This window comes from Symphalangus syndactylus, chromosome 11, assembly GCF_028878055.3.
Source record: "Symphalangus syndactylus isolate Jambi chromosome 11, NHGRI_mSymSyn1-v2.1_pri, whole genome shotgun sequence".
Classification (NCBI taxonomy): Eukaryota; Metazoa; Chordata; class Mammalia; order Primates; family Hylobatidae; genus Symphalangus; species Symphalangus syndactylus.
In genome coordinates, this window is record NC_072433.2 from 118,798,900 (window position 1) to 118,821,013 (window position 22,114).

Sequence of the window (22,114 nt, forward strand, 5' to 3'; positions counted from 1 at the left end):
TTTCTTCACAACTTTTCCGTATTTCATCTTCAGGTGAAACCACAAAATCACAAGTAGCTTTGTTAGTGGCTTAAAGCCTTGTCAAATCATTGTAAGAGTATCTTCATAGGGATGCCTTGTTAAAAATGAATACTATATAGATTATTTAACTGAAAAATAACTCATAGATGTTACAATCTTTCTTAATCCTGAAGTTTTGAAAATTTGACTCTTATGAATGTATAATATTAGTAAAGCCCTTTAGCATCAAGGACTAATCAAGTTAAAATCTCTCCAAGTTATACAACTGGACTCTGTTCACTTTACAGGATTATTGCTTTTTAAGAAGGGAATTGTTGAGATACTGCAAATTATTACCAAATTTTAAAAAATCCTACAGATAGTATTAGCTGAAGAAGGTTTTTTTGGGGGATAAGGTAATGTATTAAATAGTGTAGGACTGATTATACATATTACACATTCCCTACTTCAGCAAACCTTGAGTATAGAGTTTCTTTCAGTCAGACCTGAAATTTGGTCTCTCACTCATGTGGTTTCAATTAAGTTCTGTTAAAAATAGCTCGTAATGTAAGCATTTTCATTTTTAGCACTTCAATAACTTCACTACTTTTTTGTTTTGTTTTTTTTTTTGTTTTTGTTTTTCTCTACATTGCTTTACAGAAAGATTTACTACTTTTAATGGTACTAGCGAAAAACTTTGAAGGAAAAAAGAAACAATCAAAGGAAGTTACACTGTACCCTGGCATTGTCTTTCTTTTTTCCTTCTCAGACCTCTCAGGGATGAAGGCTCTTTGTGAATAGCTAAAACCATCTATTTTAGTGTACAGTCTTCTAATACCAATGATTTGGTTCTTTATGTTATAATATAAATACATATATTTAAGAAGCATATGGAATAATTTTTTTTCTTAACTGATTAAAAGTAAATGACAAGAACCTCAGTAGAATTTCAACACGGAGATATATCACAAATAACTGGAGAATTTTTAATTTTTAATTTCATATAATTTCAGGCAGACATTCTGCTTTATAGACTTTGACTTGACACTCTTGTCTTCAAAGTAGTGAAAATTCAGCCACAGCTGTTTTTTCATGCCATTTTTATTATGATATCTGGAGAAAAAAATATAACAATAGATTACTTTGTATGCAAGCAGGTGTCCAATACTTACTAATAACCAGTCTGCAGGGGAGAGAGCACTTAATGCCCAGGTCACTCTTAATTTCAGCCCATCAAGCCTCAGGAAACAAATCCAGAGGCCATTAAAAAAAAAAAGGAATATTTGGCTGATCCCTTCTAGGACATGCTGAGGACATGTTCTCTTTGGAGAAGCAAGGAGATCTGCTCAATAACATTCTGGTGGAAAGCCCAGCAAAAATTGCTGTCAGTGGCCATCACAGGACCTTTAACCCCAGCCCTGTAACCTGGAGCACTTGATCCAGTTGTGCTTTTCATCCCTATCCTCAGCCACCACCCAGGAAGAAGCCTCTCATATTCTCTTGCCCATCCTTCCTTTGCATTTTCCTACCCTTTATTACAATTGAACCCAGGCTCCATCCCAAAGACAGGACTGATTCTGGGGCCTTTGCCCCCACATCTTGTGCCAAGAGATCCAGAGTGGAACCAGCTTTACCTAGTTAACACTGCCACTTTCATACTATCATATACCTCATCCTCTGGCCAAATCAGCCTATATCAATGGCTCTGAAATTTTGTTGCATCTAAAACTACCTAGGATTTTAAAATCCTGATATCTAGGCCATCTTCCATACCAATTAGATAAGGGACCCACATATCAGACAACCAGGAAGGTATGATGTACAGCTCAGTTGAGAACCCAACACCTGTATCTTTGCTATTCAAACTAGGGTCCATGGACCAGTTATGTCAGCATCACCTAAAAGGTTGTGATAAATGTAGAATCAGCAGTCCCATTCTAAATGTACTGAATCAAAGTCTCCATTTTAACAACATCCTCAAGCAATTCACAAGTACATTAAAGTTTGGGAAGTGCTGGCTATACTTACTACTCTCTACTCCTCCCTGTTTACTGACCTCAGACGCTGCTCACTCATTAAAGACTTTGGAAAATGGTTCACAGTCATCCTCTCCACATGAACTTCTGGGTAACTTCCCAAATGGGTAATCAGCCCACCCAACTATCTTGTCTCACCTACCCTTCAACTTCTCAGTCTTCAAATACACATCCAAGGCCATGACCTATATTTCCCCTCGCCATCACCTACCGTGCATCATTTCTGACACTTTACAATACTAAAGACCCAAAAGTCATCTCTAACTACCATTCTTCCTTACTACCGTGCACAAGTACCTATGTTAGTCACTAAGCCCTGTCAATTATACCAAGAAAAAATTTCTAGTTTAGACTGGTTCTCCTAAATCCTACAGAAATCCTAAATGAGATCCCTGAGGCGATGATCTGGGAATCTGCATTATTTATAAGTTCCTCTGGTTGTCTGAGCACCACATTTTGAGATACACTAGCTCAGATACTTATTTTTTCGACTTTGCTCACTGGAACTTTTACAAAACTCCCACTTGGTCTTTTTGTTTCTAGGGTCATTTCTTCTCAAATCACCCCTGCACTTCCTGTGAGAATGAGCAAATAAAAAGTAAATTTGAGCCAAGTGTGGTGGCTCATGCTTGTAATCCCAGCACTCTGGGAGGCCAAGGTGAGCAGATTGCTTGAGCCCAGGAGTACGAGATCAGCCTGGGCATCGTGGTGAAACCTGGTCTCTACAAAATACATAAAAATTAGGTAGGCATGGTAGCACCTGCCTGTAGTCCCAGCTACTTGGCAGAATCGCTGGAGCCCGGAGGGTCGAGGCTGCAGTGAGCTGTGATCACACCACTGCACTCCAGCCTGGGTGACAGAGCAAGACTCTGTCTCAAACAAACAAAAAAACGCACATACATACCTCTATTGGGCTTGTTTTACATATCTGACTTCCTCTATGAGACTATAAACTTTATAAAGACAACTGTGTCTTTATCTCAATATCACCAGCAACTATTTCTAGCATATGATATCCAGACTCAATGAATGTTTGCTGAATAAGTGAACCAAATAACTGGAGAACTTCATCTTTTTATTCTATAACCACATGACAGTAAAACAACAGACTTAAAAGGCCTCTAGGATGGCGATCTAGTTTGATTTCTTTATCCCCAAGGCACTGGCTGGCATACTTCATCTCTGTATTTTCACTAGAACAATGGTTCTGTGTCAAAGACTATACAAACTTACCTGACATATTCTTTACATGAGGTGGCATAACCAAATTTACCATCAATGACACTAACCAGTCAGCATATTTTAGGCTTTTTGCAATTTGATAAAAACCAAAGAACAGGCTGGGCATGGTGGCTCACGCCTGTAATCCCAGCACTTTGGGAGGCCGAGGCAGGTGGATCACAAGGTCAGGAGATCAAGACATTCCTGGCCAACATGGTGAAACCCTGTCTCTACTAAAAATACAAAAATTAGCTGGGCATGGTGGTATGTGCCTGTAATCCCAACTACTCGGGAGGCTGAGGCAGGAGAATCGCTTGAACAAGGGAGTCGGAGGTTGCAGTGAGCTGCCACTGCACTCCAGCCTGGCAAGAGAGCAAGACTCTGTCTCAAAAAACAAGCAAACAAACAAAAAAACAAACAAAACCAAAGAACAGTTTTCAAAAGGGAGATGAAGAAAGCTAAACTTGAGAAATTAACCTAACCTATAGAAACAAATAATTATTGCATAATGAGTGATTATTATATGTCACACTCTTTACAAAGATTATCTCTAGTCTTCACAACAATTCTTTGAGGTAAGAACTACTATTTTACCAATTTTACAGATAGGAGGCTAAAATTCAGAAAGTTTAAGGAATGTGCTTATATAACAGTTAGGATTGGAACTTAGGGATGTCCTATTCTTAAGTGATTTCTACTACCATCTTTCGGATACCCAAATTAATGTTTCCACTTCATTTGTCATATATCTGTGTGATACTTCTGCCTGCTATTATTATCCAGAAAATCAAACTTCTCACTAAAGATAACATATGCATCTAGTTAAAGGCTGTGATTCTATAGTACTAGACTGAGATATGAATTTATAACACATAATTTATCGTCTCTTCTGGAGCTCAAAATAAAATTTAAAAATCTTAAAATTTACTATAAGGATAGCTACAGGTTTTGTCTGATTAGCCAAAAGGTATTATTAGACTTTTCTAACACCTCAAAGTTAAACGTTTCCTCTCTTGGGTTCCTACAGTGTCTTGTTCTAGTTCTGATTCTACAAGTAATAAGCTCTGTGAATTTGGGCAAGTCACTTAACCTGGCCAGGTCATTTTTGTTATATGTAAAATGAGTAAAATAGACTAATGAAATGGTTCTCAAATGTTTGTGCTTACTGGAATCACTTTCAAAATGCAGGTTCCTGTGCCATCTCTAGAGACTGTAGTTTACCAGGTCTGTAGTTATTCTGGTGGAGGTGGTCAGAAGGACCACGCATTGAGAAACCTTAGACTAGATGTTTTCTACAGCCCCCTTTATCTGGCTGTCACTGTTCCAACGACTTACCCACACCACCTCCTCTGTCACATCTCTTTGGTTCACTTTCACCATTGTTTTTTCTTTAATCAGCATAGTGCCAGTTATTAACGAACAAAAAGCATACTGATCACAGTCCTAGACTGAAATTCAAAAGTGAATTTCACCCCGTAGTCCTGATTAGATTACTGCCAAAACAGCTAAAACTTTAAATGCCAGGACTAAAAATAGGCTGCTGCATGCTCAAAATAACGTGATCACTAGTTAGCTTGCTGCTTTGCTATTTTTACTAAAGGAAAGAGACAAGTGGCCAGAGGTTGAAAGGGAAACAGGAGGCAACTCTTACAGTGAGAGCCTAGAAAGAGGCCAGGAGATGGCACCATTAGTTCATTAGTTCAACATTAATGGGGAGGAGAACTGAGGGCTGTAAATTAAACTAAAAAACTTCAGTCTGAACACTCATAAGAACCTCCCAGACACACTTTGGTTTTGATTTGTTGCATACTTAAGTCCAGAATTTTGACAATATCTAATGTCAGAAACTAATATGACAGGCCAAAAAGATCAAATTAAGAGTGTTTCTAGTGTTATTTGTAAACTTTTTCTTTTCTTTTTTTTTTTTAATTTTTTATTTTTGAGATGGAGTCTCACTCTGTCACCCAGGCTGGTGTGCAGTGGTGCAATCTCAGCTCACTGCAACCTCTGCCTCCCGGCACCTGCAACTACGCCCAGCTAATTTTTGTATTTTTAGTAGAGACAGGGTTCTGCCATGTTGGCTAGGCTGTTCTCGAACTCCTGACCTCAGGTAATCCACCCACCTCAGCCTCCCAACATGCTGGGATTACAGGCATGAGCCACCACGCCTGGCCAACTTCTTCTTCTTTTTTTTTTTTTTTTTGAGACAGAGTCTCACTCTCTCACTCTGTCGCCCAGGCTGGAGTGCAGTGGCGCGATCTCGGCTCACTGCAAGCTCTGCCTCCCGGGTTCGTGCCATTCTCCTGCCTCAGCCTCCCGAGTAGCTGGGCCTACAGGTGCCCACCACCACGCCCAGCTAATTTTTTGTAGTTTTAGTAGAGATGGGGTTTCACCGTGTTAGCCAGGATGGTCTCAATCTCCTGACCCGCCTGGGCCTCCCAAAGTGCTGGGATTACGGGCGTGAGCCACCACGCCCGGCCCGGCCAACTTCTTAAAGTATAACAAATACACAGAAATGTACACATATGTACAGCTTGATAGGTTTTCACAAACACAACATACCTGTGTAAACAGCACTGAGATAATGAAACACAACATTACCGGCACCCTAGAATTCCCCCTTGTAATCCCTTCCAAGTAATGCCCCCACTCCAACAAGGGTATCCACTATCATGATTTCCATTATAGTTTAGTTTTGCCAAGTTTTATACTGTATGTAGATAATATTAAATATACTCTACTGGGTCTGGCACCCTTTGTTAAATGCATCATTATGTTTGTAATTTTGTATATAACATGTAATATGTAACAGTTGTATATAACTTTATATTGTTGATTTTCACTGCTATATAGCACTCTAATGAATGAATATACCATAGTTTATCCATTTTACTTAATGGGCATTTGGATAGTTTCCAGCTTGAGGCTATCATGAACACTGATGCTATTAATATTCTAGTAGATATTTTTTGGTGACACATATATACATTATGGTTGGGTATATTCCTACAATGAAACTGGTGGGTCTCCAAAGGCCTTCCACCTTTGTAATTTCCAGGGGTCAAGTAGTATGAGGGACATCCCTATTAAGGTGAAGAATGAGGTATTGCATCTGGCACCTCCTATAACCAAAAGGCAGACACAATGCCTAGTCAGCTTTTTTGGATTTGGAGTTAACATATTTTTCATTTAGGTATGCCACTCCAGCCCACTCACTGAGTGACCTAAAAAGCTGCTAGATTTGTAGGGAGGCCCAGAACAAGAGAATGATCTGCAATAGGTCGAGGTTGCTGTGGGGCTGCTCTGACAATTGTGCCAAATGATCCAGCAGATCCAACGGTGCTTGAAGTGTTAGTGGCAGATAGAGACGCTGTTTGGAGCCTTTGGCAGGTCCCTGCAGGTGACTCACATGGTGAACCTTTAGGGTTTTGGAGCAAAGTCCGTCCATCCTCAGTGGAAAACCACTCTTTTGAGAAACAGCTTTTGGCTTATTGCCAAACTTTAGTAGCAACTAAGCACTTAATCATAGGCCATCAAGTTACCATGTGACCCACGCTGCCTATCATGAACTATGTGCTGTCTGATCTACCAAGTCATAAAGTTGGTGTTAATGGCTGCACTCCATTATCAAATGGAAGTGGTTTATGTAAAACTGAGCTTCAGCAGGCCCTGAAGTCATAAGTCAGTAACATGACGAAGTGACCCAAATGTCCATGGCCCCCACCCTGGCTACATTACCGTTTCTCTCACTGCCTGCTCTGAAGATGACATGAGGAGTTCTCTACTATCAGTTGACTGAGGAAGAGAAAACTCATATTTGATTTACAAATGGTTCTCTATGATATGCAGGCCCTGCCTTAAAGTTGACAGTTAGAGCAACTACAAGTTCTTTCTGGGATATCCCTAAAGGAAATTGGTGAAGATAAGTCCTCCAGTGGGCAGAACTGAGAGGAGTGCACCTGGTTGTGTGCTTTGTTGAAAGGAGAAATAACCAGATGTTTAACTATATATATATATATATATATATATTTTTTTTTTTTTTTTTTTTTTTTTTGAGACGGAGTCTTGCTTTGTCACCCAGGCTGCAGTGCAGTGGCACGATATCGGCTCACTGCAAGCTCCGCCTCCCGGGTTCACACCATTCTCCTGCCTCAGCCTCCTGAGTAACGGGCTACAGGCACCCGCCACCATGCCCGGCTAATTTTTTTGTATTTTTAGTAGAGACAGGGTTTCACTGTGTTAGTCAGGATGGTCTCGATCTCCTGATCTCGTGATCCGCCTGCCTCGGCCTCCCAAAGTGGTGGGATTACAGGCTTGAGCCACCGCGCCCGGCCGATGTTTAACTGTATTCTAGAATGGTAGCCAATGATTTGGCTGTATGGTCAGGGACTTGGAAAGGACATTTTATTAGTCAGGGTTCTCTGAAGGACAGAACTAATAGGATATATATACATAAAAGGGAGTTTATTAAGGAGTATTAACTCACACGATCGCAGAGTCCCACAATAGGCCATCTGCAAGCTGAGGAGCAAGGAAGCCAGTCCAAGTCCCAAAGCTGAAGAACTTGGAGTTCGATGTTAGAGGGCAGGAAGCATCCAGCATCAGAGAAAGATGTAGGCTGGAAGGCTAAGCCAGTCTAATCTTTTCACATTCTTCTGCTTGCTTTTTATTCTGGCATGCTGGTAGCTGATTAGATAGATGGTGCCCACCAAATTGAGGGTGAGTCTGCCTCTCCCAGTCCACTGACTCAAATGTTAATCTCCTTTGGCAATACCCTCACAGACACACCCGGGAACAATACTTTGCATCCTTTAATCCAATCAAGTTGACACTCAGTAATCCATCACAAATGGACTGAAAAATGTGAGAGGAGGCATTGGACAGACCTTTTTTTTTTTTTTTTTTTCCGAGACAGGATCTCACTCTATTGCTCAGGCTGCAGCACAGTGGTGTGATTACAGCTTACTGCGGCCTCCACCTCCTCAGGCTCAGATGATCCTCCCACCTCAGCCTCCCAAGTAGCTGGAACTACAGGAGTGCACCACTACACCTGGCTAATTTTTGTATTTTTTTGAAGAGATGGTTTCAAAATGTTGCCCAGGCTGGTCTCAAACTCTTGGGCTCAAGCAATCCACTCGCCTCAACCTCCCAAAGTGGTGGGATTACAGGCATGAGCCATCACACCCAGCCAGGACAGACCTCTCTCAATGGGGAAAAAAAGAAAAGAAAAGAGGATGTATGCCATAAAATTCTCACCAAAGGTGATCTTAGCAGAGGAGGATTTTAATAATGAAGTGAATATAGGATAATCAAGTCTGTGGAAACCAGTCAGTCTCTATTCCAGCCACCTCTGTCAGAACAGGGCTGGGGAAAGAGGCTAACTGGTATCCTCTTTGTTCATGGCTCATGAACAAAGTGGCCACAGTGGCAAGAATGGTGGTCATACACAGGCTCAGCAATATGGATTTCCACTATCCAAGGCCAACCTGGATGCCACTGCTGAGTGCCCAACCAGTCAGCAGCGGACAACAACACTGACTCCAAGTATGGCACTATTCCTCTGGGTGCTCAGTCAGCTTTGTAGTTGATTACATTGAACTACTTCCATCATGGAAGGGGTAGCATTTTGTTGTTACTAGAACAGACACTTGATACAGATTTGCCTTCCTCATACAAAATTCTGCCAAAATTGTCATCCACGGTCTCGTGGAATGCTTTACCCATTGTCATGATATTCCATACAACATTGCTTCTGATCAAGGAACTCACGTCACAGCAAAAGAATTGCAGTATGAGTCATTGCTCCTGGAATTCACTGGTCTATGTTCCCTATCATGCTAAAGAAGCTGGCCTAATAGGATGATGGGATGGCCTTTTGAAGATTCAGTTACAACACCAGCTAGGTGGCAATAATTTGCAGGTAGGGCAGAGTTCTCCAGAGGGCTATATATATACTCTGAATCAGCATCCAATAAATGGTACTTTTTTTCCCTCCATAGCCAGGAATCAAGGGGTAGAAACAAAAGTGGCACCATGCATTATTAACCCTGGTGACCCACTAGCAAAATTTATTCTTCCTGTTCTCATAATTTTATGCTCCACTGGCTTAGAGGTCTTAGTTCCAAAGGGAGAAATTCCTCCACCAGGAGACTAATTCCATTAAACTGGAAGTTAAGACTGCCCCCAGTCACTCTGGAGTCAATAGGCTAAGAAGGGACTATGGTGTTGACTAGGGTGACTGATCCAGACTACCAAGGAGAATCTGAACTACTACTCCACAATGGTGGTAAGGAAGCATATGTCTGGAACACAGGAGATCTCTTAGGCTATCTGTTAATTTTATCATACCCTGTGATTAAGGTTAATGGAAAACTACAACAACCCAATCCAGGCAGGACTACTAATGGCGCAGACCCATCAGAAATAAAGTTTGTGTCACCCACCAGGTAAAGAACCATGACTATCTGAAGTGCTTCCTGAAGGCAGAAGGAATATGGCATGGGTAATGGAAGAAGGTGGTTATAAATACCTGTTAGGATCACCTGATTAGTTAGGCAAGTATCTTTGTTTTCTTCTCTCCCTTATCGCTTTATCATATAATGTACAATGTATTAATAATAGTTAACTTTATATCACAGTTTTTAAGTTACAGGATAACAAGAAGAAGGGTGAACATTGCCTGAAACTTTGTATCCTCTTCTGGGGAAAAGGTTAGCGCATTTTCAGTTTTATGCAGGACAGTTGTAGCATGTTAGGCAAAAGTATGACTTTATTATTGTCTTTATTTGGAGATTAAATATGGTTTAAGGAGATGCAAATGGATGTGTAGTTGATAAGGAGTGCGCTGTGATGGTTAGTTGTATGTGACAACTTGCCTAGGATATATTACACAATTATTCAGTTAAATATACTAATCTAAGTGTTGCTGTGAAGGTACTTTGTAGATGTGGTTAATATCTATAATAAACTTTCTATCAACTTGAAGGAGATTATCCCTAATAATATAGGTAGGCCTCATTCAATCAGCTGAAAGGCCTTAAGAGCAAAACTGAAGTTTATCTGAATAAGAAGAAATTTATCTGTAGGCTGCATCATTGGCTCCTGCCCAAGAGTTTCCAGCCTGCCATACAGTTTGCAAACCTGCCCAGCTATACTTCTACAGCTCCATAACTGTATAAGTCAATTCCTTGTTTTATTCTCTCCAGAATGGTAATTAGCATACGTTAGGCCTTATTCTATCCTCTATAACTTTCAACCTCTCTTTAATATTTTCCATATATGTATATATGTGTGTGTGTGTGTGTATATATATATATGTATATAATTGGCTCTTTTTCTTTGGTAGGATCCTGACAAATACAGGATCTTGCTATTCCCTACCACTATGCTGATGTTATCAGAGATAGAAGTCAATTACGTGCTTTCGCCTTGAAAACTTTATAACCTAAGGAATATGAAATATAAAAAGTCAGCACTGTAAATTAGGTTAGGTAGCAAATATATTATTGTGAGGGTCAATTTTAGATATCAATTTGGCTGGAATAAGGGATACTCGGAAAGCTGGTAAAACGTTATTTCTGAGTAGATCTGTTTCTGTGAGGATGTTTCCAGAAGAGACTGGCATTTGAATCAGTGGACTGAATAAAGAAAATCTGCCCTCACCCAAAGTGGTCAGGCACCATCCAACTGGTTGAGGACCAGAATAGAAAAGGCAGAGGAAAGGCAGATTTACTCTCTCTTCTGGGGCGAGGACATCCATTTTCTCCTGCCCTTGGACCTTGGAAGTCCAGGTTCCTTGGCCTATGAATTCTGGGAGTTTCATAAACACTCCCCAAGTTCTAAGTCCCTTGGACTTGAACTTAGTGATGCCACTGGCTTCTCTGGTTCTCCAGCTGACAGATGGCACATCATGGAACTTTTCAGCCTCCATAACCACATTAGCCAATTTTCATTAAAAATCCCCTTCACTGGCCGGGCACGGTGGCTCACGCCTGTAATCCCAACACTTTGAGAGGCCAAGGTGGGTGGATCACAAGGTCACGAGATCGAGACCATCCTGGCTAACATGGTGAAACCCCATCTCTACTGAAAATACAAAAAAAAAAATTAGCCAGGCGTGGTGGTGGGTGCCTGTAGTCCCAGCTACTCAGGAGGCTGAGGCTGGAGTATGGTGTGAACCTGGGAGGTGGAGCTTGCAGTGAATCGAGATTGCGCCACTGCACTCCAGCCTGAGTGACAGAGCAAGACTCTGTCAAAAAAAAAAAAAAAAAAAAAAATATTCCCCTCTCATATATCTCTATCTTCTCTAGGTTCTGTTTTTCTGGAGAACTCTGACAAATACAATTATTAAGTATCAAATGAGTAGCACTGAATTGAGTATTCAAGGAACTTGTAAAAAAGAGAGATCTCTATAGACTTAGAGAATGCTCAGGGCAGGTACTGTGGAGGAAATAAGTACAAGAATTAAGAATGGACATCTTGGTTGAATTGAAGCTGTACATATCTAACTAAATTTCAATTGCTTCATTGGCTGTTTACTCATAAAAAGTCCAAAGTGCCACTGAGTAATCAGACATTCTGGCTGAAGCATTGTGAGGGGAGATGTTAAGCCTTCTCAACTCAAAAAAAACAAAGAAAAAACAAAACAAAAAAACACTGCATTTGGAGTTTAGAAAGCTTAAAAGATTGAATTCCTCTCTACCACTTGGAAGAAGTATGATCTTGGACAAATTCCATACTACTTTAAATCTCAGAGTCTTAATATGTAAAATAGGAATAACAGTACACATCTCATCTATTATAAAGTCATAATGAAATATGAGGTTCTTAGCATAGTGCCTTTCACAGAGGAAGTACTCAACCAATATGAGGTGAATGCAAAAACATCTCCACATCTCTAAAAGGAATGCTACTAAAATTGAAACCAAAACAATACTAAATTTCACATAATTATAAGAGGAAGTATCCTGGATAGATTTTACATCAGTGTCATACACTAATTTTTCAAAAGATAAAGTATCTGTCTTTAAAGAAATTATTTTACTCTGGTTCTGAAATCTGACCACACTTTTTTTTTTTCTTAATGAAGAGACAGGGTTTCCCTCTGTCACTCAGGCTGGAGTGCAGTGACCTGATGATAGCTCACCATAACCTTGAACTCCTAGGCTCAACTGATCCTCCTGCCTGAGCTATCCAAAGTGCTGGGATTATAGGCATGAGCCACTGAGTCCACCCCTGACTAGGCTTTTATAATTTTACCATTTCCACTTTGTGCAAGAACTCTTAGAATACAATTTATAACTGAATTTCCTGTGTACATAAGGCATTTTTAATGAAAAAAATGTTTTATATCATCCAAAAAGTATGCTCTGCATTCATACTACAGTACCTTGAGGGATATCCTTAGGAAGAGAATATTTCTTCTTCTTTTCAATAACACGTTTATTTTTCACTTGTCTAGTTCTTGGTGATGTTCTAATAATACAACATATTTCTGATGCATTTGCCGGAAACTGGAAAAGAAAAAAAGCAGATATTGCATAATTCCTCCAAATACTACATTTGTATGTTGCTTTATTTCAAAAGCAACTAGTCTTAATATCTGTATTTCTTAGATATTAATAACAGCAAGCATTTATTAAATGCTTACTCCACTTCTAACAGTAATTGGTTTTAAAACATATGTTCATTTAATATTCACAAGAACCAAGCAAGGCAGATTATATTATCTCCATTTTATAAATGAGAAAACAGTTTCAGAGAGATTGACTTCCTTAAGGATAGGGAGTAAGTAATGGTAGAGCTGAGATTCAAGCATGCTGAAGTGGGAGAGAAAGTTTGCATGATTTACTGAAATAAAACCCAAATTTAAATTTAACTGAGTTAAACACTAAATTCCTTGATTTTTCACCTCAGGTAATGTTGACAATTTCCCGTCAGGCAGATAGTCTCCGGAATAAAAAAATACTGGCTGGGCACAGTGGCTCACGCCTGTAATTCCAATACCCTGGGAGGCCAATGCAGGAGGATTCCCTGAGGCAGAGGCAGAGGTGGAGGCAGAGGCAGAGGGGGAGGGAGAGGGGGAGGGAGAGGAGGAGGGAGAGGGGGACAAGGAGGGAGGGGGAGGGGGGAAAGGAAGGAAAGAAATGCCATATCTTTCAGAAGTGACGTATCTTGTTTTTTAGAATTCAGAAGCCGAGATGTATTTATCCAGGGCTTCTGTTATTTTAAATAAAGTCTATATAGAAACTTCTTATGTATTTTTTTTTTTTTTGAGACAGGGTCTCATTCTGTTGCCCGGGCTGGAGTGCAACAGCTTTGATCTCGGCTCAAAGCAACCCCTGCCTCCCAAGTTCAAGTGATTTTCATACCTCAGACTCCCAAGTAGCTGAAACTACAGGCATGCGCCACTACATCCGGCTAATTTTTGTGGTTTTAGTAGAGACAGTGTTTCACCATGTTGGCCAGGCTGGTCTGTAACTTCTGACCTCAGGTGATCTGCCCGCCTCAGCCTCCCAAAATGCTGGGATTACAGGAGTGAGCCACCGTACCTGGCCAGAAACTTCTTAGGTGAATTTAAAAAAATCTTTTTAACTTTTGTAAGTACATAGTAGGTATATATACTTATGCAGTACATTAGATGTTTTGGTACACACATGCTGTGCATAATAATCACATCTATGGAAAATCGGCTATCCGCATCCTCAAGCATTTATCCTTTGCATTACAAACAATCCAATTAGTTATTTTTAAATGTACAATTTTAAATACCAGACTTTTATAATTTTACTGTTTCCACTTTGTGCAAGAACTCTTAGAATATAATTCATAACTGAATTTCCTGTGTACATAAGACAATTTCCTATAGGGCCAGCAAATGCTAGGTCTTCTTCATTCTTTCTATTGTTTTGTACTCATTAACCATCCCCACCTCCCCCAACCAACCCCAACCCCGAGCATCCAGCTATCTTTCCCAATGTCTGGTAACCATCCTTCTATTCTCTATCTCCACGAGTTCAATTGTTTTGATTTTTAGATCCCACAAATAAGTGAGAACAAGTGATGTTAGTCTTTCTGTGCATGGCTTATTTCCCTTAACATAACGGCCCCCAGTTCCATCCATGTTGTTGCAAATGACAGGATCTCATTCTTTTCATGGCTGAATAGTACTCCATTGTGTACAAGTATCACGTTTTGTTTATCCATTCATCTGTTGACGGACACTTAGGTTGCTTTCAAATCTTGGCTATCGTGAACAGTGCTGCAACAAACATGGGAGTGCAGATATATCTCCGATATACTGGTTTCCTTTCTTTTGGGTATATACTCAGCAGTGGGATTGCTGGATCATATGGTAGCTCTATTTTTAGTTTGTTTGTTTCCCCAAGACAGTCTCACTCTGTCGCCCAGGCTGGAGTGCAGTGGTGTGATCTTGGCTCACTGCAACCTCTACCTACCGAGTTCAAGCAATTCTCCTGCCTCAGCCTACCGAGTAGCTGGGATTACAAATGCGCACCACCATGCCTGGCTAATTTTTGTAGTATCAGTAGAGACGAGGTTTCGCTACGTTGGCCAGGCTGGTCTCGAATTCCTGACCTTGTGATCTGCCCACCTCAACCTCCCAAAGTGCTGGGATTACAGGGATGAGCCACCGTAGCCAGCCTATTTTTAGTTTTTTGGGGAACTTCCAAACAGTTCTCCATAGTGGCTGTACTAATTGACATTCCCACCAACAGTTTATAAGGGTTCCCTTTCTCCACATCCTCACTAGCAACTGTTATTGCCTGAGTTTTGGATAAAAGCCATTTTAACTGGGGTGACATATCTTATTGTACTTTTGATTTGCATTTCTCTGATCAGTGATGTTGAACACTTTTTCATATGCCTTTTAGTAATTTGTATGCCTCCTTTTGAGAATTATCTTCTAAAATCTTTTCCCCATTTTTGAACTAGATTATTAGATTTTTTCCTACAGAGATATTTAAGCCCCTTTTTCCTTTAGAATTGTTTGAGCCCCTGGTTATTAATCCCTTGCCAGATGGGTAGTTTGCAAATATTTTCTCCCATTCTGTGGGTTGTCTCTTCACATTGATTGTTTACTTTGCTGTGCGGAAGCATTTTAACATGATGTGATCCTATTTGTCTATTTTTGCTTTGGTTGCCTGTGCTAATGGGGTATTATTCAGTAAATATTTGCCAAATGTCCTAGAGTGTTTCCTCAATGTTTCCATTTTAATTTTTGTATAAGGTAACAGGTAAGGATCAACTTTCATTCTTCTGCATATGGATATCCAGTTTTCCCAGCATAATTTACTGAAGACAATGTCTTTCCCCAATGTATGTCCTTGCTACCATTACGGAAAATGAGCTCGCTGTAGATGGATGGATTTCTCTCTGGGTTTCCTATTCGGTTCCATTAGTCTATGTGTCTCTTTTTATGCCAGTACCATGTTGTTTTCATAGCTCTGTAGTATAACTTGAAGTAACGCCATTCCTCCAGTTTTGTTCTTTTTGCTCAGGATAGCTCTATTAGTCTGTTCTTACACTGCTATGAAAAAAAAATCCAAAATTAGGTAATTTATAAAGGAAGGAGGTTTAATTGACTCACAGTTCCACATGGCTGGGAAGGCCTCAGGAAAGTTACAATCATGGTGAAAGGCACACCTCTTCACAGGATGGCAGAAGACAGAAAAGTGCCAAGTGAAGGGGGAAGCCCTTTATAAAACCATCAGATCTTGTGAAAACTCACTATCATGAGAACAGCATGGAGGAAACTGCCCTCATGATTCAACTATCTCCACCTGGTCCCACCTTTGACACGTGGGAATTACTACAATTCAAGGTGAGATTTGGGTGGGAACACAGAGACAAACCATATCAATAGCTTTGGCTATTCTGGATCTTTTGTGACTGCATATAAGTTTCAGAATTGTTTTTCCTATTTCTGTGAAGAATGTCATTGGTATTTTCATAGAAATTCCATTAAATTTGTACATTGCATTGAGTAGTATGGGTATTTTTATGATATTGACTCTTCCAATCTATGAACATGAAATATATTTCCATTTTTTTGGTGTCCTCTCCAATTTCCTTCATGTTTTATAGTTTTCACTGTACAGATCTTTCACTTTTTTGGTTAAGTAAATTCCTAGGTATTTATTTTACCTGTGGCTATTGTAAAAGGGATTACTTTTTAAATTTCTTTTTCAGATTGTTCACTGTTGGCATATAGAAATGCTACTCATTTTGGTATGTTGATTTTGTATCCTGCAACTTTCCTGAATTTATTTATCAGTTCTAATAACTTTTTAGTGGAATTCTTAGGTTTTTCCAAGTATAAAATCACATTATCTGCAAACAAAGATAATTTAACTTCTTCCTTTCCAATTCAGATGCCCTTTATTTCCTTCTCTTGTCTAACTACTCTAGCTAGGACTTCCAGTACTATGTTGAATAACTGGTGAAAGTGAGCATCCTTGTCTTGTTCCAGGTTTAAAAAGAAAGGCTTTCAGTTTTTTCTCATCCAGTATGATACTAGCTGTGCGTCTATCATGTATGGCTTTTATTATGTTTGATGGAGCAGAAGCACCGTCATCTCAGACAAATACTGCCACTTTAAGTTCCAGCTCCCTTTCTAGCCTCGTGCATTTCAAGGAAATAATTTCTCTTCTAACTACAAGCAGCCAGAAAGAGCAGACAGTAAAACACAGATAAGACAGCTCCGGCACAAAGGGAGATGGGGGGAAAGTCTTTTGGGTAACTGCCAAACTTCACCCTCATACAATGGGCCCCAGCAAAACAGTGGGCCTTAATAGGCACATTCCTTTCCCTGCAGGTGCACTAAGATAGGGAAGCTAAAAGACTGGGGGCGGGGAGTGGGGGCGGGGGGTGGGTGGGTATGCCCGCAGCTGCAGAAAGATGTATGGGAACAGACACACAACTCTCCCTCCCAGATAAGCACAACAGGCCAGTCATGGTGGCTCCTGCCTGTTAACCCAACACTTTGAGAAGCCAAGGTGGGAGGATTAGTCGACATCAGGAGTTCAAGACCAGCCTAGCCAACATGGTGAAACCCCATCTCTACTAAAAATACAAAAATTAGCCAGGCATGGTGGTGTGTGCCTAAAATCCCAGCTACTCTGGAGGCTGAGGCAAGAGAATTGCTTGAACCCCTGAGGTGGAGGTTCACTTCCAGCCTGGGTGACAGAGCTAGAAGCTAGAATCCATCAAAAAAAAGCAAGCACAACAAAGAGACACAGAAGCAGTCTAAGCTTCTAATAAACTCTCCTACTCTGAATCCTTAAAAACTCTTAGTCTGTAAGAGAGTGTGCCTCTGACCTAACTCAGCCAGAAGGCTCCTCTCAGGTTTGTTTTCTCTAAAATAAACCTGTCTTAACTGGCAAGCTACCTTTCTTGTTTCTTTCCTTTTTTTAACTCTTACAATGTTGAGATATGTTCCTTCTATGCCCAGTTTTTTGAGTGTTCTTATCATGAAGGGGTATTAAACTTTATCACATGCTTTTTCAGCTTCAATTGATCATATGGATTTTGTCCTTCATTCTGTTGACACAATGTATCACATTAATTGATTTGCATATGCTTAACCATCCTTGAATCCCTGGGATAAAACCTACTTTGTCATGATAAATGGTTTTTTTTGTTTTTTTTTTTTTTTTTGAGATGGAGTCTCCGTCACCCAGGCTGGAGTACAGTGGTGTGTTCTCAGCTCACTGCAACCTCTGCCTCCCAGGTCCAAGTGATTCCCCTGCCTCAGCCTCCTGAGTAGATGGGATTACAGGCATGTGCCACCACGCCTGGCTAATTTTTTTGTATTTTTAGTAGAGACAGGATTTCAGCATGTTGGCCAGGCTGGTCTCGAACTCCTGACCTCAGGTGATCTGCCTGCCTTAGCCTCCCAAAGTGCTGGGATTACAGACATGAACCACTGTGCCTGGCTGATAAATGATCTTTTAAATGTATTGTTGAATTTGGTTTACTACTATTTCGTTCAGGATTTTTCCATCAATATTCATCAGAGATACTGGTTTATAATTTTGTCTTTTTGATGTGTCTTTCTCTGGTTTTGGTATCAGGGTAATTCTGGCCTCACAGAATGAATTTGGAAGTATTCCCTCCTCCATTTTTCAGAACAGTTTGAGTAGGATTGGTAATAGTTCTTCTTCAAATGCTTGGTAGAATTCAGCAGCAAAGCCATGAGGTCCTGGGCTTTTCTTTACTGGGAGACTATTACAGCTTCAATCACATTACTTATATTGGTCTATACAGGTTTTTGATTGATGGTTCAATCTTTGTAGGTTCTATGTGTCTAGAAATTTATCCATTTCTTCTAAATTTTCCAAATTATTGGCATGTAGTTGCTCATAGTGGACACTAATGATCCTTTAATTTCTGTAGTATTCATTGTAATGTTCCTTCTTCATCTCTGATTTTATTTACTTGGGTCTTCTTTTTTTCTTAGTCTGGCTAATGGTTTGTCAATTTTGTTTATCTTTTCAAAATACCAACTTTTTGTTTTGTTGATCTTTTGTATGTTTCTTCAAATTCATTTATTTCTGTGCTGGTCTTTATTATTTCTTTTCTTCTACTAAGTTTGGGTTTGCTTTGGTCCTGCTTTTTCTAGTTCTATAAGATGCGTCATTAGATTGTTTATTTGAAGTTTTTCCTCTTTTCTGATGTAGGCACTTACAGCTCTAAATTTCCATTAGTACTGCTTTTGCTGTATCCCATAGGTCTTGGAATGTTGTGTCTCCATTATTATTTGTTTCAATAATATTTTCAATTTCCTTCTTAATTTTTCATTGACCACTGGTCACTAAGGAGCACACTGTTTAAATTCCAGGTGTTTATATAGTTTCCAAAATTCCTCATTATTGATTTGAAGTTTTACTCCATTGTGGTCAGGGTAGATGCTTGATATTGTTTCAATTTTTTGTGTTTTAAGACTCATTTTGTGACCCAACACATGGCCTGTCCTTTGAGAATGATTCATGCGTTGAGGAGAAAAATATGTATTCTGAAGCCACTGGATAAAATGTTCTATAAATATCTATTAGGTCCATTTGTTCTACAGTGCAGATTAAGTCTGATGTTTCTTTGTTGATTTTCTGTCTGGGAGATCTGTCCAATGCTGAAAATGGGCTCTTTAAGTCTCTAGCTATTGTTATACTGAGGTCTGCCTTTTTTTGTGAGACAAGATTTACTCTTTTGCTTTTGCCCAGGGTGGAATGCAGTGGTCCAAACACAGCTCACTGCAGCCTTTACCTCCTGGGATCAAGCAATCCTTCCACTTCAGCCTCATGTATAGCTGGTGCCACCATGCCTGGCTTTTTTTTTTTCTTTTTTTTGGAGACATGGGGTCTCACTTTGTTACCCAGGCTGGTCTCAAACTCCTGGGCTCAAGTGATCCTCCCACTTTGGCCTCCCCAAAGTGCTGGGATTACAGACATGAGCCACCACACCCAGCCTCTCTCTTTAGCTCTACTAATATTTGCTTTATATATCTGGGCGCTCCAGTGTTAGGTGCGTATGTATTCACAATCATTATATGCTCTTACTGAACTGACCCCTTTATCTTTATATAATAACCTGCTTTGTCTTTTCTTACAGTTTTTGCCTTTAAATCTGTTTTGTCTAAGCATAGCTACTGCTTTTTTTTGGTTTCTATTGGGATAAAGTATCTTTTTCCATCCCTTTATTTTCATTTTGTGTGTATCTTTACAGCTGAAGTGTGCTTCCTGTAGGCAACAGATCATTGGGTCTTGTTTTCTTTTTTTTAATCCATTCAGCCACTCTATGTCTTTTCATTGGAGAGTTTAGTCCATTTACATTCAATGTTGTTATTGTTAGGGACTTACTGCTGCCATTTTATTATTTTTTTTCTGGTTGACTGACGGTCTTCTCTTTCTTTTTTCCTTCCTTTCTGCCTTCCTTTTAGTGAAGATGATTTGCTCTTGCAGTACACTTCAATTTCTTGCTTTTTATTTTTTGTGTATCTGTTGTATATTTTTTGATTTGAGGTTACCATGAGGCTTGCAAATATTATAACTAATTATTTTAAACTGATGACAACTTAACTCTGATTTCATAAACATGCAAAAATAATATTAAAACTATAACTTTGTCCTCTTGCTTTTTAACTTTTCATTTTTTCTCTTTATGTCTTACTGTACTGTCTATGTCTTGAAAAGTTGCAGTTATGATTTACTGGTTCACTGTTTAGTGTTTCTACTTAAGTCAAGAGAAGTTTACACACTGTGATAACAATGTTATACTATTCTGTTTTTCTCTGTGCTTACTATTACCAGTGAGTTTTCTACCTTTAGGTGATTTCTTATTGTTCATTAACATCCTTTTCTTTCAGAATGAAGAAATCCCTTTAGCATTCCCTATAGGATAAGTCTGGTGTTGTTGAAATCCCTCAGCTTTTGTTTGTGTATGGAGATCTCTATTTCTCCTTCATGCTTAAAGGATTTTTTTTTTTTTTTTTTTTTTGCCAGGTATACTATTTTAGGGTAAAAGTTGTTTTCCTTCAGCACTTTAAATATGTCATGCCACTCTCTCCTGGCCTGTAAGGTTTCTACTGTAAAGTCTGCTGCCAGATGTATTAGAGCTCCATTTTACATTGTTTCTTTTTTTCTTGCTGCTTTTAGGATCTTTTCTCTATCCTTGACCTTTCAGAGTTTGATTATTAAATGCCTTGAGGTAATCTTCGGATTAAATCTGCTGGGTGCTCTACAAACTTCTTGTTCTTGGATATTCATATTTTTCTCTATGATTGGGAAGTTCTCTGTTATTATCCCTTTGAATAAACTTTCTACCCCTATCTCTTTCTCTACCTCCTCTTTAAGGCCAATAACTCTTGGGTTGGCCCTTTTGAAGATATTTTCTAGATTTCATAGGTGTGCTTCATTCTTTATTCTTTCTTCTTTTGTCTCCTCTCTGTCTTTTCAAATAGCCAGTCTTAAGCTCACTAATTCTTTCTTCTGCTTGATCAGTTCTGCTGTTAAGAGACTCTGATGCATTCTTAAGTATGCCAAATTGCAGTTTTCAACTCCAGGATTTCTGCTTGATTCTTTTTAAGTATTTGAGTGCCTTTGTCTAATTTATCTGATAGAATTCTAAATTCCTTCTCTATTTTATCTTGAATTTCTTTGAATTTCCTCAAAACAATGATTTTGAATTCTCTGTCTGAAAGGACATATATCTCTGTTCTCCAGGATTGGTCCTTGGTGCCTTATTTAGATCTGGTGGGGTCATGTTCTCCTGGATGATGCTGTTGCTTATAGATGTTCATCAATGTATGGGCATTCAAGAATTAGGTATTTACTGTAGTCTTTACAGTCTGGATTTGTTTATGCCTGTCCTTCTTGGGAAGGCTTCTTAAGTATTCCAAGGGACTTGGGCCCCAAGCCAAGTAACACTGGTTTTTGCAGACTTGTAGCAGTACCACCTTGGTAGTGTTGGATAAGACTTGTAGCAGTACCACCTTGGTAGTACCACCTTGGTAGTACCACCTTGGTAGTGTTGAATAAGATCTGGAAAAATTATCTGCATTCCTAGGCAGAGACTCCTGTTCTTTTCCCTTACTTTCTCCTAAACAAATGGAATCTCTATCTCTCTTTGCTGAGCCACCTGGAACTGAGGGTATGGTGATGCAAGCACCCCTGTGACCACCACCAATGGGACTAAGCTGGGTCAGACCTGAAGCCAGCACAGCATTAGACCTTGCCCATGGCCTTTCCCTCCAGTGTGGTGAGTTCCCTCAGGCCTCAGGCTCTCAAGGATGAACAAGCAACCAAAAACTATCAGGAATAAAATGCAGGCCAGGTGCGGTGGCT

The 22,114-nt window shown here is 39.7% G+C and overlaps 1 protein-coding gene across 2 annotated transcripts in view; it reads right to left on the reverse strand.

Annotated features, from left to right (window-relative positions):
* Positions 1 to 976: 976 nt before the first annotated feature.
* The window catches only part of MEIKIN (meiotic kinetochore factor), a 147,955-nt gene continuing 126,817 nt past the window's right edge, over positions 977 to 22,114 (reverse strand). For both annotated transcript variants that reach the window (XM_055299352.2, XM_055299351.2), the window contains 2 exons: positions 12,646 to 12,769; positions 977 to 1,113 (listed from right to left, as the gene is read on the reverse strand). In XM_055299352.2, coding sequence (XP_055155327.1) covers positions 1,091 to 1,113; positions 12,646 to 12,769 — 147 coding nt within the window. In that variant the 3' untranslated portion in view covers positions 977 to 1,090. The remainder of the gene's footprint in view (positions 1,114 to 12,645; positions 12,770 to 22,114) is intronic.